General features: G+C 36.9%; 2 protein-coding genes across 8 annotated transcripts in view; one reads left to right on the top strand and one right to left on the bottom strand.

Moving 5' to 3' along the window:
* The window catches only part of LOC106060271 (tyrosine-protein kinase ABL1-like), a 55,194-nt gene extending 37,021 nt beyond the window's left edge, over positions 1-18,173 (bottom strand). For all 3 annotated transcript variants that reach the window (XM_013218084.2, XM_013218085.2, XM_013218086.2), the window contains exon 1: positions 17,757-18,173. In XM_013218084.2, the coding sequence (XP_013073538.2) occupies positions 17,757-17,865 (109 nt within the window). In that variant the 5' untranslated portion in view covers positions 17,866-18,173. The remainder of the gene's footprint in view (positions 1-17,756) is intronic.
* Positions 18,174-18,179: 6 nt separating this feature from the next.
* LOC106071491 (2-aminoadipate transaminase-like) overlaps positions 18,180-20,617 on the top strand; it is a 40,317-nt gene continuing 37,879 nt past the window's right edge. Inside the window, exons 1-2 of one of the 5 annotated variants that reach the window (XM_056042688.1) lie at positions 18,180-18,194; positions 18,806-19,029. In XM_056042688.1, the coding sequence (XP_055898663.1) occupies positions 18,883-19,029 (147 nt within the window). In that variant the 5' untranslated portion in view covers positions 18,180-18,194; positions 18,806-18,882. Of the gene's footprint in view, positions 18,281-18,342; positions 18,359-18,805; positions 19,030-20,617 lie in introns of those variants that run through there. The other 4 variants (XM_056042684.1, XM_056042685.1, XM_056042686.1 and 1 more) reach the window with 4 other exon arrangements.

The raw sequence follows: 20,617 nt of genomic DNA, 5'->3' as shown, positions 1-20,617 counted from the left end.
TACCCCTGAATTATTCACCCGCCACACCTTTTCCTCTCCAGGCTAGACTTAGTTGACCACCTTGGAGATAGCTAAGGCGCGTCCTTTCATTTATTTGCCCTTGACCGGGGCAAAGATAGACACGTTCTCTTTAGTCTTATCCGCGGATGTCCGCCGCGATTGACACCCCCCCCCATTGGGTGGAATGTAGGTCACTCTTCCCCCCACGTCTCTCTTTGATCTAAGAGATTACACGGGTCAATACACCGCGTGGTACTCCAAGGTGTGACTCTTGTCGGACTTCACCCACGTGTAAGCTAATTCTTAGCCTAGGACATTTCCTGTGTCCCACATTTCCCAGGCATATATAAAGTAAATTAAATCGGGCCAGACCCTCTTTCATTCTCCTACGAGCTGAGCTATCGAGTCTGGACTACTTCATACATTCTTTCTCCTAGAGGAATACCTGGTGGTAAGCCGAACTTAATCACAAGTTCCATCTTAATTACTCTGTGTATATTTCCTTTGGAGTTTATCATGTGTATTTTGCTTAGTTCATTTATATTTAATTAGTGCATTGTGTATTTCTCACTGGCGTAAGTAGAAAACATAAACATGTGCTATGTATGTATTTTAGTATTGCATTAATCTATTAATGCCATGTTGCTCAATTGACAGTTGATGCAACTATGTATATACTTGTACATCTTATTTTATTTTCTTTATCTCGGCTGACAGCCGTGATAATTTTACTAGCGCACTGATACTGCGTTTGGAGAAGATGTATGAATTATCTCCTCTTTACTCATTTTACTCTAATGAGAGTTGCGCCGCTTGAAGGGCCATTCAAGCACGCTCCATTGTTCTCGACCCACGGTCATATGTAAACAAACCATCGGGGTCACTGACCACCGCCCATTCAACCCCCCCCCTTGTCTTTCTCTATCCACCTGTGTTGTTTATTTGAGATTATTATTTCCCCTTCTATGTACATTTTTATATTATTACGTTCCCTTTTATGTACATTTCTATATTGCTACTATCTGCCATCTATTCTCCAAATCCCATTTGTCATCATCTCCCCTTTATGCTCTAAAGCAATTTTACCAATCTGACGAATGCACCTCAGTCGAGGGCATCGATAAGATGTATGAGAGACATGTCCTAACTTGTCTTTATTTATCCGCAGCCTCCCTCAGGTGTCTGCCTATTTATCGGATCACTTACCTGCCTATTTGCCTAATGGCCTATCTATGTGCTTAGTGCTAATCAGCGCTGCACTTGCCTAGTTGCTACCAAGAATCGCCTATTGCCTAGTTACTGGATCAACGATCCATTTACCTGCAGTTGTGCTTAGTGCTATTCAGCGCTGCATTTGCCTACTGAGATCTACCCAACTCTACTACTTGGCGCTATCGGCATTGCCCGCCTATTCGACAGCCCACCTGTCAAGCTATTAGGCGCGACGTCCCTATAGAGTCAGATCTGTGCGAGACGTCATAGCTACGCCAACCCTCTGCAACTCACTGGACATATCCTGTTACTCACACTGCCCACGGCAGATCAGCTCTGCCCGCAGTAACCTTGTGCCCACGGTATCCGGCCACCCGCCATACTGTGCCCACTACAGATACTAGAACTTGGGACTGAGACTCCACAAGAGCTATATCGCCGGCGTCCCTCTATCCGCTAGAGCGCCACCTCCAGCTGCAGAACCTCAAGCCAGGACCCAGCCAGCTGCGACATCAACAGGACAACCAGCTAAGTCAGAGGACAAAGTGACATACTCTCTTATTATGTGCAAGAGTGATGATTAAACGTAGAATATACTAGAGATAGATGCAAACCCTCCCCCTTTTTATTCTTATATGTATATTTATGTAAATAAATATTCTTTATTTTAACCTTTGTATCCATCTTTCATTGCTTTGTCTCGTTGCGTGTCTGCTCCCGATTCATATGCTGATAAGTGGGGGTGTGATAGCTTTAAAAATAATCATCCCCTAGACATTAAACGTGCCAAACACACGTCACATTTCCCCACCTGTCACAGGGGCTCGGGTAGCATATAATATGTATATAATTCTCTTCATGGCTCAACAGTTTGGACATCGAGTAAAGGAAAGATCACTCTTTTATTTACATGAGTCGTAATAGAGTTACCTAACGTTACTTTAGGGGCGAAAAAAAATAAAGGGGGGGGGGGGGAGAACAAATAGTATTCACCCGTCACTAAATAGCAGGGCCGGACAACCATTGTGACCAAGAAGTCATAGAAAGATCACTCTTATATTTCTGCAAGTCGGACTAGAGTTAACCCACGTAAAAAAAAAAAAGGGGGGGGGGAGATCAGGTAATCTACTCTGTATTCACCTGCCACTAAATAGCAAGGGGCTAAGTTTGGATAATAAGTGAAAATTAAGAGTCTGTATTAGAAAATAAATTCGAATTTGCATTTTATTCATTCTTTACTACGTACATAATTACTTTACGAGCCTAGCGAAGTCATACAATATATCATAAAATTTCTATTTCCTACCTAGATCCAATCAATAGAAAGAATTACAAAATTTTTCATACTATCTTCGAAAATTGTTGACCTCAAGTAATTCTTTATTAGTTTGAGAGCGAAAAGCTTCTTTCACCAGATTCGACAATTACGGGTATTGCATAATGCCTTTTTTTTTTTAACGCGCGTAGGATTGGCGTTTTCCATATTTAATAACACCCCAAAATGACCATTTTTGTCTCTACGGGAAGACATTGGATGAGGTATTCGTTGCACCCCATTAACAATGCTTCTTTGTTAAAATTCCCATTTATTATGTACTGTTCATAAATTAAAGTGTGGGGGTGGGGAGGCGAGGGGTACTCTGTATTACAAAAATTATAAAAGGGGTGCACATAGGTCAAAGGTTTAGGAAACACTGCTATCGAGTATCAAAACGTGGATGAATGAGTTGCTAGAGAGTCCAAAGCTTATGATAACTTATGTTAACACAAGTCATTAGCCAATCTCCATAGCTTAGTGCGGCTCCACAGAGAAGTTAAGCTTCAAGGTGGCGTCCCTGACACAAAACTCAATAGCACAGCGTTTACACTGGCTGTTCATGTTGGACCGACCTATGGAATGTGCTGACCCCACTGGCACATGATGTGTGAGAGAGCAGTACACATTTCGAATACAAGTCTCAGGGTGGGGGGAGAAAACGAGTGAGGCAGATGAAGGTGTGAACGTACGGTAGAACGATGGTCAAAGTGAGTACCGCGAGGCAGACAATTGTAGTTAGTTAATTAAATCTATTATCTACTGCACGCGAGAACATGCCCAATCAATTCACAAGCGAACAATTAATCACTATAATCTAGAGACACATGTAACACACAGAGAACAAAAGTAACAATTAATCACTATAATCTGGAGACACATGTAACACACAGAGAACAAAAGTAACAATTAATCACTATAATCTGGAGACACATGTAACACACAGAGAACAAAAGTAACAATTGATCACTATAATCTAGAGACACATGTAACACAGAGAACAAAAGTAACAATTAATCACTATAATCTGGAGACACATGTAACACACAGAGAACATAAGTAACAATTGATCACTATAATCTAGAGACACATGTAACACACAGAGAACAAAAGTAACAATTGATCACTATAATCTGGAGACACATGTAACACACAGAGAACAAAAGTAACAATTAATCACTATAATCTAGAGACACATGTAACACACAGAGAAATAGAAACATTGGAAGACGGAAACAAAGAGAATGAAGGTGTATTTACGAAAGAAACGAGAAGAGTGAGAGGATAGACATAGAAAAGAGAAGAGTGAGAGGATAGACAGAGAGAAAAGAGAAGAATGAGAGGGATAGACAGAGAGAAAAGAGAAGAATGAGAGGGATAGACAGAGAGAAAAGAGAAGAGTGAGAGGATAGACAGAGAGAAAAGAGAAGAATGAGAGGGATAGACAGAGAGAAAAGAGAAGAATGAGAGGGATAGACAGATAGAGAGAAAAGAGAAGAGTGAGAGGATAGACAGAGAGAAAAGAGAAGAGTGAGAGGGATAGACAGATAGAGAGAAAAGAGAAGAGTGAGAGGATAGACAGAGAGAAAAGAGAAGAGTGAGAGGATAGACAGAGAGAAAAGAGAAGAGTGAGAGGGATAGACAGATAGAGAGAAAAGAGAAGAGTGAGAGGGATAGACAGAGAGAAAAGAGAAGAATGAGAGGGATAGACAGAGAGAAAAGAGAAGAGTGAGAGGGATAGACAGATAGAGAGAAAAGAGATAGGTATGCTGGGAAGTAACGGCAGGATGAAATAAAACAAAGAATTGTATACAGAAAGAAAGCAAAGCTACGTCTTGATCTAATCGACTCTTTATCCAACTCAACACTGGAAGAGAGAAACATTCAACTAGTCTTGGACTTGATCATTACTTCTGATCGAACCAGACACGTACAGCTCTCACACACACACACGCGCGCGCGCTCATCTTCCACTTTCTTGTCAATGGCTCTAAACTGACATTGGAAAAAGAGTCAAAGTGTAAACAAATGAACACAATTAGTTTGGCTTTGTTTTGTGGAATAAGCATGGAACCTTTTTTCCCCGATAGATTCACTGTAGGCGGGGCTCAAACTAACAGTATATGCTGAGTGGGGAGTGAACTATCTAATGACTACACTATTGGTCCTTTCAGCAATATGATTGTATAGCAATGAACGAAGTCTGGCTGTAAAACACACACAAAGTAACACTATTACAAAACTGACTCCCATAAAACACCACAACATATATTTCTCTCTCTCTAATGTTGCTAACTGGAGAACGTATACTAGTAAGTGGACCTAACACAATCAAGTCAGGTATGTGTGTCTGTGTGTGCAGCAGAACAGGTTGAAACATTTGATTTTCTCCTAGTTTGGATTCTGTGTAGAGATAATCATGTCTTTGGTTGAGAGTCACTAGTAAATATTTTACTTTCTGTACCACGTGACTCTGTTTGTGGGGAAGTTATGAAAGTATCTTTCAACAAAAAACAACAACTCCCCCCCCCCCTAATTTAACTGGCGTAGTTAAGAGGACAAACACAAATCTGCCGGTCAGAAAGACACATTCATACAAATATACAAATGAAAAAACAAAAAACAAAAAAAAAAAAACAACGAAAATGAAGTTTAGAAATCATAGAAAAGACAAAAAGTTTGATAAAGCAACAAATGGGGTAGACAGTTCAATGAGACGAGCCCCAGAAAAAGGTCCTAACAAGTCATTGATTCTTTTTCAACTTCAACCCCCCCCCCTTTCCAACAGAGTTCATGTCTCGTTGCTCACACTTGAGTTTCAGCCTATGAGAACGCTGATTATCACGTAGTCAGACCTCACGAGTGTGACTTGAAAAATACAGCCGTGAGCCGAGGTTGTCTCCCATCACCTAGACTAATTGGAACGGGCTCTCGTTAAGAGATTTACAGTTGATTACTAGTTAATACTTAGGGCCCCTCCCCCCCCCCACTCCTTTTTCCGTCTCACTCTGATAGAATGTACATATTAACAGTAATGTTTTGGCACACTGATGTTATTTGACAAACTGTCTTGTAAACAGACGGGGCTATTAATAGTGTCAGTTACACTTCGGCCCGTTGCGAAATTGGTCGTGGAAAGGACGTTGGTTTAGTGAACAAAATACATGGAAACAAAACATTCACAATCTTGATCGGAGGTCACAGGCCAATCTCTGTTATGTCTCTTGGTACCAAACTAATCTTGTATGTGCCATCTCATTCAGCTTTCCTGTGCCATGATCACTGATATCCCAGGAAGTAACAAGCCAACTGGACCATTTCCTCAAGTTTCTCTTCGGGTAAAAAAAGAGAGAGATAACTCGAGGTACGCTAAACAATTTGCACACATTTAAGGCAAGTTAAAAAAACACGTGCAAGTATCATAAAAAAAGGGGGGGGGGTGTAGAAACAGGTGCAAGTCTCGGCTGCTGATACATAGGTCATAGACTATTAGTGTTTAGATGAATGAAGAGAAACGAGTGAAAGTATTTCTCATTAGAACGTAACGCCAACAGTTCTACATTGGACCATGTAATTGATCTTTGGCTATGTAGTCTACATAGATGTACAGACTGATCAGTTCTACATTGGACCATGTAATTGATCTTTGGCTATGTAGTCTACATAGATGTACAGATTGATCAGTTCTACATTGGACCATGAACTTGATCTTTGGCTATTTAGTCTACATAGATGTACAGACTGATCAGTTCTACATTGGACCATGAACTTGATCTTTGGCTATTTAGTCTACATAGATGTACAGACTGATCAGTTCTACATTGGACCATGTACTTGATCTTTGGCTATGTAGTCTACATAGATGTACAGACTGATCAGTTCTACATACGACCATGAACTTGATCTTTGGCTATGTAGTCTACATAGATGTACAGACTGATCAGTTCTACATTGGACCATGAACTTGATCTTTGGCTATGTAGTCTACAGAGATGTACAGACTGATCAGTTCTACATTGGACCATGTACTTGATCTTTGGCTATGTAGTCTACATAGATGTACAGACTGATCAGTTCTACATTGGACCATGTACTTGATCTTTGGCTATGTAGTCTACATAGATGTACAGACTGATCAGTTCTACATTGGACCATGTACTTGATCTTTGGTTATGTAGTCTACATAGATGTACAGACTGATCAGTTCTACATTGGACCATGTACTTGATCTTTGGCTATGTAGTCTACATAGATGTACAGACTGATCAGTTCTACATTGGACCATGTACTTGATCTTTGGCTATGTAGTCTACATAGATGTACAGACTGATCAGTTCTACATTGGACCATGTACTTGATCTTTGGCTATGTAGTCTACATAGATGTACAGACTGATCAGTTCTACATTGGACCATGAACTTGATCTTTGGCTATTTAGTCTACAGAGATGATGCACAGACCGATCAGTTGTAGACACTGACATTGCCACTATTTATGCTAATGTGTTTAAGTATTGTTTTCTCTCCCCTTTTTAAAATGTCAAATTCTCAAACTACAAACAAAACCTCTCTACATACGTTCCTAGTAGAATGCGTTGAGAGTCAATCCCTCTACAATAGGCACACATGTAAATTTAATAAGGATACAACAAGCATGTCTCTGGCTAAAAAAAATAGATTAAACTCCTTTCTATGACCTAGAACCCCATAACTTTGAACAATCCATCAAGCAACAAATAATCTTGCAATGAATAGCACATTTTTGTATATATTGGACAGGAGATGCAATAGGTTGGTATATCCCCTTTACCACTGACATCATAAACAACACTTAAAAAAAATGTGCACATGGTACAGCTAGAGCGTTTGCCTAAGCAGAAGATATTTTTAAGTCGAAGTATAGACAGCACTGTCCCTCCCTTTGATAGGCCGTAAAAACGCGCAGTTCTTCTGTCTGAGTGTTTCTATAGTCTGACACTACATTCAAAACATTATGTAACAAGAGTCTGTAAGGCTAAGCTTGAATCCAAACAAAATCCCATGATGGATTCTAAACATGTCATCAACGGGGCTGGAAGCAGATTTCAAAAAGACAAATGTATTGCTATGGAAAGAAAACAAAATGACAACCAGTGTAGACTAAACAGCTTTCACTTTTTTTTATGAACTAATTACACAACTAATTAGATCGATTGTATTTAATTATTAGTCTGTAGTTATCAACGTAACATTGTTCTAAAAATAATTTAAGTTTGTGTATGACCACGCGTCACAAAACATGACCTATTTCTACACACTTGCTGGTGATGACATTGAAGTTATTTTTAAACCCTGACGCTGACACAAAGATAAGACACAGTGTCTACACACTCGCTGGTGATGGCATTGAAGTTATTTTTAAACCCTGACGCTGACACAAAGATAAGACACAGTGTCTACACACTCGCTGGTGATGGCATTGAAGCTATTTTAAACCCTGAGGTTACACAAGACTCTACACACAACAACAACGTGGTTAAGTCAGTGAGGAAATAAACATGAGACAGATTGATTTGCAAGCTTACACACACAATATAGAAAGTAACAATGGGACACCGACAGCATCTTCACGTGTGAGGGCGTTGCTAGGAAAACTAGGTGCACTTTCTTGTACTACGCAGCAATATCACAAGAGAATTATATATATATATATATATATATATGCATTTCACATTACTGAACTATCAAACTGGATTTATAATATGCAAAATCATGGAAACCATGATAACACGATAATAACTATAAGAGCATGCATATGTAGGTATACCCTCCACTTAAAAATGATATGCCGATGTCTTAAAACGTGTATACATTTGTTTACAGACCAGGCAAGTGTATTGCAAATTGGCTATCACATTCAAACACAGAAGGGGAGGAGAGCAAGAACGCCGACTCCAACAGCATCACTAATGTCATTTAATAACCTGTGTTCGACTTGCAAATAATGATCTTTATTTAGAGGATAACAGCACTTTATAGCATGTCCACGTCTTCTTTCTCAATATAAAAGTTTTTACACGCTAACTGCTCCCTGTGTATATTTTAATAAAATGTAGTTCAAATAAAAACTCTGTATTTCAATGCTTACCCCCCTCCCCTCCGCCACACGCAACAATTTCTGTGCCTCTCAAAGGCGATTTCATTCAAGTTTCAGCAGACGGTTAAGAGTGATGAGAAAAACATCAAAGTCATTTCCCGTTCATTGAAGCATGTCCACATTTTAATGAGGAGAAATGAGTTGGTATGTCAGTTGAGTTCTTAGTTGATACAAAAGCAGTGAGACTAGTTTATATTTAGATATACTTCATATGTAAAGAAAAAAAAAAAGGAATATTTCCAACTAAATAGAAATGAAACACTTGAGTTCAGGCAAGTAAGATATTGGGGTTACACTAAGTCACATCCGTTAAATTGATAAATCAACCAATTACACTTTAGCAGCATGTGTAGCGTACCAGTAGAATGATCACCGAACTAGTAGAATGATCACCGAACTAGTCAACACCCATTGTCTCGGCACACGACTGAGTACGAGTCGGGTTTCGAACTTGAGAGGTAGCCAAGCGGTTTAAGCCTCTCAGCCACATAAGCTCTCGGATCAGGACAATTTCAGACAATTAATAACCAGGTTTGCAATAAATGTCTACGTCTACAGTAAAAAAAAATGATTTTGAAATATCCCACACGGCGTTCGTGCATACAAAAAAAAAAAAAAAAAAATGATGGCCACAAAAAGTGAAATGAAGTAAGCCGTCAGTGTAAATCAAAGAGAGTCCACAGTTCAATCTCTTGAACCAATCTTTACCTGGCGTCTTTGAAAGCAACGTATTACGTCAAGTCTCTTCGGACCCTCTAGCAAGACGAGAGAGAGAGAGAGAGAGAGAGAGAGAGAGAGAGAGAGAGAGAGAGAGAGAGAGAGGAGCGTGATAATTTAGGCCAAGGTATGCACAGGTGAGATTATCTTATTGCGAAGGTCCAGGGTAGAAAAAAAAAAAGGCCAGTGTTTTACAAAAGCCTATCCCCATGGGCCATCAATAGAGTTCCTATGAGATGTAGTTAACTTCCCTGGTTTGTTGTTGTGATATAAATGTTCAAAGAATGCGCATTGATTCTTCACAAGATCACGAAACCCAAGAAACTGTTAGCTACACTATATTTGTAGCATTTCTTCACTTCCTTCATGCTAATAAAGGGTGTTCAATCTAATGCTAATAAAGGGTGTTCAATCTAATGCTAATAAAGGGTGTTTAATCTAATGCTAATAAAGGGTGTTCAATCTAATGCTAATAAAGGGTGTTCAATCTAATGCTAATAAAGGGTGTTCAATCTAATGCTAATAAAGGGTGTTCAATCTAATGCTAATAAAGGGTGTTCAATCTAATGCTAATAAAGGGTGTTCAATCTAATGCTAATAAAGGGTGTTCAATCTAATGCTAATAAAGGGTGTTCAATCTAATGCTAATAAAGGGTGTTCAATCTAATGCTAATAAAGGGTGTTCAATCTAATGCTAATAAAGGGTGTTCAATCTAATGCTAATAAAGGGTGTTCAATCTAATGCTAATAAAGGGTGTTCAATCTAATGCTAATAAAGGGTGTTCAATCTAATGCTAATAAAGGGTGTTCAATCTAGATCTATGTCAAACAAATACCCAACACAATGCATGTTACAGCCAGTGCCTACTAGAATTGCTAACAATCGTCACCTAAAGGGGAAAGAAAAAGCAATCAATGTTATTAAAGTGGTGAAGAAACAGCAGCAAGCGGGTTTGAAGTAGCGGGTAAAATGACAAGTAGCCAGAGAAAAACGTCCGTAGCCTTGAGAGGATTGGATGACGAGAAGAGAGGTGTGTAGTAGACACACTGAGGGAGCTCCATGGAGTTCAACAGAAACAACATAAAGGTTTGACCCCAATTAAAGGAAGTTTTTTTTAAACCTTCAGGTAGCAGGAGCAGCCAGACTATGCAGCTTGTTTTAGTTTGAAGCCATTAGTTGTGCCAGGTTTCAAAAAGTACCTCTAAAGGACAAATATATACAATCCAAACAAGATTGATCCTTAAGTACATTTGGTGTGATTACAAGGCAACATTAGATGGAATCATTGTAAAGAATTGAAGTTTTCTGGATACAAAATTTAAAAAAATAATTTTAGAGACGAGTTTTCATTTTATTATTTACCTCATGAGATAGTTTTTAACAGAAGTCTTGATACGAGAGTTTGGACATTAAGCCCGTCTAATCTAATTGTTCAAAGGCAATTCTAAAATAAAATGCTCGGCACAGACCTAGTAATCACACTGGAGCCGAAGTCCTACAAGTGATCACACAACGCTAGACTGATGTACTTACAATTCCGAAAGAATTTCGCTCAAGCAATAATGACGTAAAACTACAATCACAAAATCTGTTCCACTTTTTTTTCTGGAAAACGGGGGGGGGGGGGGGGGAATTATTTCCCATGTGGTGCCCTAAAGGTAGTCAGAAAGAACACAAGGACATCTCTACTGTGGGGGGGGGGGGGGGGGGGAGGCGCCAGGAGTGTTGCAATCAATAACAGCTGGGCTAAATCAGCTGACGGAGATGAGTCAATATTTGCAGTGAAGTGCCGGTGAGCCAGACAACAATTAGAGCCCGGGCCCAAGTGAAGGAGACGCCGTTGACGAGGGGAGCTCGTAAACAATAGCGTTTGTTGTTGCCGAGAGATGGTACCGACATCCATTCCATGGAGAGTTTGGGGCGTCATCTAAGTAAGACTACCAACTCATAAGTAATACTGAAAGGCTTAGCAAAAAAAGTTTCTAACATGTAGTATAGGGTGACTGGCCAAAAAAAAAAAAAAAGGTTAAAAAAATTATAATATAATGGAAATTACGCTGACATCTTCAAAACGACATATAAATTGGCATCTTTCACTCTCTGTATATCTACATTCTCTATCTCTCTCTCTTTGTGTGTGAAAGAAATGCTCTTAACAAAGCAACAAACTAGTTTCTGATTGTTTTGTTTTTTTTAACTCTTGCAAATGTGTTTGTGTATAATCTATTTTCATTGTGAAACAAAAGTGGTTATACTCTCTCTACCTTGTCAATATATGAGACACAATGTTATGACCAAATGTCTAGTTTTCTCAGTCTCACGCCTCCAACTACCAACAAGGGAGAGACAGGAGTAATGTGACTACAGAAGTAATGTGACTACAGGAGTAATGTGACTACAGGAGTAATGTGACTACAGAAGTAATGTGACTACAGAAGTAATGTGACTACAGGAGTAATGTGACTACAGGAGTAATGTGACTACAGAAGTAATGTGACTACAGGAGTAATGTGACTACAGGAGTAATGTGACTACAGAAGTAATGTGACTACAGAAGTAATGTGACTACAGAAGTAATGTGACTACAGAAGTAATGTGACTACAGAAGTAATGTGACTACAGAAGTAATGTGACTACAGAAGTAATGTGACTACAGAAGTAATGTGACTACAGAAGTAATGTGACTACAGAAGTAATGTGACTACAGAAGTAATGTGACTACAGGAGTAATGTGACTACAGAAGTAATGTGACTACAGAAGTAATGTGACTACAGGAGTAATGTGACTACAGAAGTAATGTGACTACAGAAGTAATGTGACTACAGAAGTAATGTGACTACAGAAGTAATGTGACTACAGAAGTAATGTGACTACAGAAGTAATGTGACTACAGAAGTAATGTGACTACAGAAGTAATGTGACTACAGAAGTAATGTGACTACAGAAGTAATGTGACTACAGAAGTAATGTGACTACAGAAGTAATGTGACTACAGAAGTAATGTGACTACAGAAGTAATGTGACTACAGAAGTAATGTGACTACAGAAGTAATGTGACTACAGAAGTAATGTGACTACAGAAGTAATGTGACTACAGAAGTAATGTGACTACAGAAGTAATGTGACTACAGAAGTAATGTGACTACAGAAGTAATGTGACTACAGAAGTAATGTGACTACAGAAGTAATGTGACTACAGAAGTAATGTGACTACAGAAGTAATGTGACTACAGAAGTAATGTGACTACAGAAGTAATGTGACTACAGAAGTAATGTGACTACAGAAGTAATGTGACTACAGAAGTAATGTGACTACAGAAGTAATGTGACTACAGAAGTAATGTGACTACAGAAGTAATGTGACTACAGAAGTAATGTGACTACAGAAGTAATGTGACTACAGAAGTAATGTGACTACAGAAGTAATGGACTGCCAAGCCCCCCCCCCCAAAACCAAGCCAGACGTCTAATGGGCAGAACAAGGAACAACACACAGCCTCCCCCCCCCAACCAATATGTTCACATTCCCAGTGAAACACACACAGAGACCCTCCAGCAACCAAGTGATGCTAATCACAAAGATTACACAAAAACACACCTAACCAGATGATCAGTAGCACAACTAACACCTAAAATGCAGCTAATAAGGCAATGTGTAAGAGAGTCGAAAATGAGATGAAGCATCATCAGAAACTTGTTAGATATTCTAATACAACAGAGAATTCAATTCATAATGCAGCGCAACTTGGTCAACTTAAGCTGTCAAAGCTGGTGTTTTGAATTTAATATTATATTAGAGAGAGAGAGAGGGGGGGGTGTATTTAAAACAAACCCTAACAACAATGTATGTGTATACTTAACAGATTGCCAGCACGAGGAAGTAAATCATGAAGTGATTACAACACAAGCAGATATCTATCTACACCACAGGGGCGGCGGACTGGCTATATGGGCATTCCATAGAACTATTAAATTGCTAAAGGTTTTATTTGTATTCTCTTGTAAAAGAGGCCGATCATCGTGTTTTTTTTTTTTACATCTTTTACAGACTCTATAGTGTAATGCTAATTTAATCTAACACATCTTCCGAAATAATGTAATAAATTGCCTACATCCGTGCTAATAGTAGGCATCATCCTTTTAGGGCCTACATACTTAGTCATTAAAAAGCAACATAAGGTCTATATTTCCTGCAAGTATATAATATTCACTTTATGCATGCGTTCAGTTATCCAAACATGACAAAATGATTTTGAGGACAGGTAGACCTAGAATTGGATGTCCATCATATGATATACAATTTGTGGGCTGGATTGTATAGAAATGCCTGGCCGATTTTAGCACACGCTGTTTCATAGTCTATTAGTAACCAGCTAATATTTCACAGAATCTACTATTTTTACAAAATAAACATGTTTTAACGCAAATCAGTCTAATCTGCTGCTGCTTCTAATTAATTTTGTATTTCAACTGACAATTACTAACCAAAGTTAGTATTTATTTTGCTGCAGAATTTCGAAACATGGAGTATATCCTAAGCTTGTCAATCACATCAATAATTTCTTGTGAAACAAACATTTAATTTGTTGGTTGTTTTTTTTACAGAGGTCCTGTACTGTATGCCAATGTTAACAAGTTACAACAATAGTGTTATATTGTTGTCCAAAAAAAAAAAAAAAAAGAGATGAATAAACAATTTTGTTTATCAGGGGACCTAACCTTTTTGAATGCAACCAGAGAACACTATTAGATCTAGTATTAGTCAAGTCAGTTTATCTATGTTGTCATCTTATTGGTCCTTTTGGTTGAGCTTTACTTTGGGTGAAACTTGTTTAGCGAAACTTTCTTCATGCTTATAGCATGCTCAATGCGATATGGTCCAATCACTCTGGTGGACGATTTGGGAGGAGGAGGCATGTGGACGAAGGTTTACGACTAATTGATTCATGTCTTGTCATCGACAAGAAAACATTAAGAAACTGGAACAGACACAAAATAGAGCAGTGAGATTCATAACAAATGAATATTCACATTTGACTAGAGTAACACCTTTGGTAAAATCACTAAATTTAGAAAGCCTTCAGGACAGAAGACTCAAAAGTAAAGTAGCAATTATACATAAAACACTGAACCATAATCTTCAAATACAAAATTTAATAAAATACTCAGAAAGACACAAAGATAAAGGCACATTCCTCATCCCATATGCTAGGACAAATTTGTACAAATACTCCTTCTTCCCTAGTGCTATAAGGACATGGAATGGATTGCCTGAGCTATCCATAACAACAAGTGACTCAGCAGAATTTAAGTCATTGGTTAATATGCATGACGCGTAGGACGTAATCATCTTCTTTTTTGAAGTAATGTCTGTATTATATAAGATAAGAAGATAAGAATGAATAAGTTGTGAACATTTTGATCAGTGAATGGGAAGCAGGAGAAATAATGTGTGCGGTACAAGATTTTTTACAAGACTTGATGTAAGAGGTGAATTCAAATGTATTTTGGTATGAGGTGAGAAATAACAAAATATTCTGATTACTTTTATCTAAAGAAAAAAAAAACAACAACTCTGATGGTTTTTACAAAATAACTTATTTCAACTCACTCTGTGTTTTTGTTTGGTAAAATGTTTGTAGTGTTATTTCTCCCACATCTCGGATCAAGCTGAAATTTTGCACAATTAATTTTTTTACTTAACAAAACAAGAATCAATAAAAAAATTAACCAATAAACTATTGGTAATTATTTTTTTGTTTGGTATCCAAGAAAGGAAAGAAAATAAACTTGAATGGTGTGGTGGTATAAGTTGAATTAGTCCCCTTTATACTTTCTAGAGAGAAAAGTTTGAAAATAACAATAGATAGCTTCTATTTTCAAAAGCGATTGTCTGTTGGCTTGAGGAGGCTAAAGCCCTCAAGTTAGAATCCAGGTTACAAGTTCAACTTAATTTTTTTACAAATGCATTTAAAAAGCGATTACGGTAATTATTCACTTAGATACCCCATTTCCGCCTTCCCCACCCCTTTCCAACTGGTCCAGACAAGAGGTAGGATCATAGCTAGAAGCATGAAATAGCGCTAAACAAAAACATTTGATAAAAATACTTCTAATCACACAGATTTATTATTGTTAGTCTAGATTTATTAAAATTTAAATTCACGACTGATCCAAACTAATTGATACAACTACGCTTAATATAAACTTTGTTTTTTTTTTAAAAGGTATTTTTAAAAAAAGTATTTCTTGTTCAAATTTTGTTGTACAATTTTTTTTTATTTAGATGCTTAGAAGCAGTTTTATTTAATAAATTAGTAAATTCTTCTTCACATTAAAAAAAAAAAGCATTAGTATTTGAGATTATGCGTTACCCCACAATTTACCGACAAAATAGTGCAAGACTTATTTATTTATAATAACTCTTGCTCCACAGAATGTGATGTTAAATTTAAATTTTGAGAAGGTAAGTCAAAATACAGTAAACAGAGCTTTCCTGGCAACCCGATATGTTGCTTGCTATTCCATCTAGTACAAAGTTTCTGGCATAAAGTACAAGATGAAAATCTTGCAGCTACATATTGTGACGATAAAAATGAATGCAAGTTTGTCTAGGCGCTGTTTCACCAGCAATGTAAATACTGCCTTCGAAGAACTAAATGATGCTAGGCCAAATGTTGTAGGGAATTAGTATAACTACTGAGAGGACATCTTTATTGGTCACCAGAGAAGAAACCGCAGAGCAAAGAATTATGGGATTTTAGAAATCGAGTACAGAACAATCAAACATGAACAAACAATGCCGTGGTGGGATGGCATATATGCAGGGCCGGTCTTAAGCCACTGCAACCTATGCGGCCGCAGTGGGCCCCGCGCCTTCATAGGCCCCTCGCTCAGTATATCTGTAATTGCATAATGATGCAAAATATACGAAAAAGTCGTGGAAATTATTTTTAAAATGTCCTGAAAATTAGACAAAATTGTTATATGGAAAACACAAACCTTACGCGAATAAAAAAGCATTGTCAGCTTTCATATTTAAATAAAAATATAATAATAGCGCGAATTTTAACCAAAACGAAAGTTCCAATAGAACTAGAATACGTTTTTAAAACAGCACTGCCCTCAACAATACTGAAAGAGGATCTAGATCCGACCCAATCCATTGCTTCATTTTTACAGAGGCTGTTAGGCCTAGTGACGACCTAGTCCATAGGCTATGATAGACACATTGATACAGTTATAGATCTAAAATTTTCTAAAAGTATTGATATTATATATATATATCTTTATATGTGTATATATATATATATATATTATAGATCTAGAATCTAGATTAGTCTATTACTCTACCAGAATAGATCTAGACCTAGATCTAGTTTAGCTAGAATATTAATTATAGTGCTAATCAGTGCTTTTTTGTAAAAACATAGATGTCAGTACTCAGTGATGGATTGCCTAACTTTTAACTACTAATAGATTAATAATAAACGTTAAAATACAAGATTCAAGAAAAGTAATAATTTTTCCCCACATTCAAAAAGGTGCCTGCTATGTAGATCTAGATCTATAATCTATAGAAATAGAATCTATAATTCCATTTAGATATATATATTATCTATTGAATCTATTGTTACTGTAGACTAGATCTAGAATCTCTACTATACTACTATAGTTACTAGTACTAACTATAGTATTATCTAGATTCTTAAATCATAATCTAAGTCTTCTCAACTATTCTATGACATGATTACTAATGTCTAAAGTCTAATGATTAATCTAGATTTAGATCTATATACTGAGTACTTTAGTCTTTAGTATACACTCATTATTATATTTAATTATTTAGATCTATATAGCCATAGCCATACTATCCCTAGTCCTATAGTCTATAGACTATAGAAGACTAATAATAGTCTAATAAATACTAATTTACTAATAATAATACACTAATAGAGATATCTATACTGTCTATAGATAATAATTTAATCTAGATCTACATTATGGTTATACTCTATTAGTCTATAAAAAATATAGATCTAATATAAATAAATATATTAATATATTCTAGATCTATAATCTATTTCTGTAGTGACTATAACTATATAGATCTAGTATAGCCATAGGCGGGCATAGTCTATAGTCACATTATAGTGACAATAGTCTATTACTCTATTACTATAAATACTAACTTAATAACTATAGTGTGACTATAGTTAGTATGTTATAGATCTAGTATAGATTTAGAAGCCTAAGCCTAACTAAGAGTAAGAGCCTTTAATTTAAGAGGCTATCCGGCGATGGCTATAGCAGCAATTATTTTTGTTTTAAAAATGATTTGAAAATGTGTAAACAGATGTAGACTAGACAATTACCTGAGTGATCAACAAATATATTTCCCTGAGAAACCCTTGGTTCCTTTGCTGTCTTATTTTTACTTTTTCCGATACTTGGTTTTTGTTCCTTAGCATTCTGGGCACCCATTCTCTCCTCTCACTCAGGCAACTCAGGGCTTGGCTCTGGCAGCAACTTACGCCGCAATTAGAGCCCTAAAACACATTACATCCAACTACATATCCAGTTAGAATAAATGAAACGAATGTAATCCACTTAAAGGCTATAAGCACTCCATGTTTAAATGTAGACGGCGTCAATGCGCCTTTGTTCTACTAAATCTAGCACTTAAAACTCTACTTCCTACATGAATCGGTGGCCGCCATATTTGATAAGAAAATACTGACGAAAAAGAGGCAGAGATGGTATCCTTTGACCTACGACCTGGGTGATAACTATGACGTCATCTCTATTCGCAAGTAAACAATACACCACTGAAAATCTGTTTTACACGAAACTAATGAATAAAATAGTAGAGCTGCATCATCTAGTCTAGGTCCTAGGCCTAGATCTATTTAATAATATAGATCTAGCTATAATAGATTACCCCATTCCATTCTTCTAGATCTATAATATATTATAAGTATAAGATAGAACTAGAAGTTAGAAGGCTAGATCTAGATCTTATTTCCTGACCTGTAGTACTACTAGACTAACTAGACCTACTAGTCTAGATCTAGTGAGTAGTAGGCCTAGTCACTAGTCAGACTGTCAGGCCTAGTCCTAGTCTCAAGTATCAGGACAGAAGTCTGTAGTCACTGAGTGTAGTCACTGTACTGTACTCAGACTGTAGTAGTGTAGTATTATTAGTTAGTGTAGTACTGTAGTCTATCTGCCTAGAATCTGCTATCATCTTAAGTTTTATAGATCTAGTCTTTTTCTAGATTCTAGATCTAATTAACTTTTTTAGTTTTTAAGTAAAAATCGACTGAACTCCAAACTGCATTGGGCATTGGCATATAGAATAAAATATTATATATATATTAATTATTATATTTATTATAACTTTATTAACTTTATATGGTTCAAGCTAGACTCAAGATTTATATCTAGACTAGATCACCAGATTAGATAGTAATTCATGTGAGAACTCAGAGGACATCATTAATGATGAATCATCAAGAAGTTGAAAACGAGCTCAGATTTCTAATGCAATGGCGCAACAATGGAATCTCATTTATACCAGGATCACCAGGCGTAGAGATGTTAAATGCTTGCAGTAAAATGCTACTTAATGCTTCAGATAAAATTTTGGTAAGAGAATTAAAAAGATTTGAGACTAAATGTAGATGTAACTAGAATTATGCAAAATGTCATCTGCTTAATTCAAAATGCCAGGGAAGGTGGATTGACTTTGAATTTGAAAAGTTTGAATTACACTTCTACAAGGAAATACTCTGGCAATCATTCCTGGCACCAGAATGTTAGAGCTACCAAAATGGAGTATCAAAATACTAAATAAAATAATATATATTTCTGTATTAGTCAACATCATTTATATTATATATATATATAGGCCTATTGCGAAGCTCTGTATAGCTTCAAGATGATTATACCCAACCACAATCTAATCAACAAAACACCTTGGGGTAACAGAGGCCTTGGCGAGGTTGCAGTACTAGAGTCAGAAGTAGAGGAAGTAATAAGATCACTTAAACGTCGCTAGAATTGATAACATACCATCAGAACTTTTAAAACACTGCAGCTCACATATAACTAAATGTTTTAGGACAATATGCTAGAAAATTTGGGATGAAAATAAAAACATGACCAAAAGAATGGACCAAATCTTTACTTATTCCACTGCCCAAGAAAGGAAACTGAGACTTTGAAAAAAAAACTATACTAGAATGATTAGTCTGATCAGTAATCCAAGCAAGATAATACTAAGAATAATTCTCAACAATTATTTAACATCAGACTGTTAAATGAAAAATTCCTTCAACACCAAAAGAAACAGGTACATAACTTCATATTATCATAGACATCAAAAAAACTTTTGACCTGGTTTGGCATGATAGCATGTGGCAAGTAATGAGGGAATTCATCCTAAATAAAAACATTATCGATGTTATCAAAGCTCTGTACCAAAATTTGAATAGCTCAATACTTCTGAGCTAGCAAATTTGTCAGCACTATTTTTTTGGGTATCCATTTTAACATTTTCGGAGCATATTATGATGGAAGCTCTAGAAAGATTTACTTCTAGCTTGACCATAAATGGGCAGCGTATTTCCAATCTCAGGTTTGCAGATGATATAGGCACTATTGAAGAAAATGTTGAACAGGTACAAGATACTACTTCAAAACTGGATGCTGCATGGCAGGGAATCAGTGCTGAAAAATCAATATACTAGTTTGTGGTGGAGATAGTACCATTAAACTGTTGTATATAGTTTAGTTAGTTTAATGTCCAAACATTAGAAGAAGTGGACATTTAAATACCTAGGGTCAAACATAATAAGACTGTCACCGGACTTTCATACCTTGCCATGGTGTGACAGCTTGCATGCCTCTGGCAGGAGCTCATCACTCCTGGCAGGTACTACCAAGCCAGACAGGTCTGTTAGTAAAGGGGGCCAGACTAAAGGTGCATCATCCTCTCCGGGACATAGAGGTTTTGCGATAGGCTTACAACCTGTCCATGGAAAAACAAATATTGTTACAGAAACCATAGCGAAAACACAGACACTAAACATAGTTAGAGGCAAGAGTAGAGCTTCACAAAGGAGAATCATGAAGGTGTGCAGTGAAAGTCGAATGAATCCTGTAAGGCCGACCACTCTTCTTAAACTGATGAAATAGAAAAACTTCCTTATTCAGAAGGCATCATTTAACTTGG

The sequence above is a fragment of the Biomphalaria glabrata genome, chromosome 9, assembly GCF_947242115.1.
Source record: "Biomphalaria glabrata chromosome 9, xgBioGlab47.1, whole genome shotgun sequence".
NCBI classification, from domain to species: domain Eukaryota; kingdom Metazoa; phylum Mollusca; class Gastropoda; family Planorbidae; genus Biomphalaria; species Biomphalaria glabrata.
Note: the sequence above shows the minus strand (reverse complement) of the source record. Positions and strands in the feature narration are given on the sequence as shown.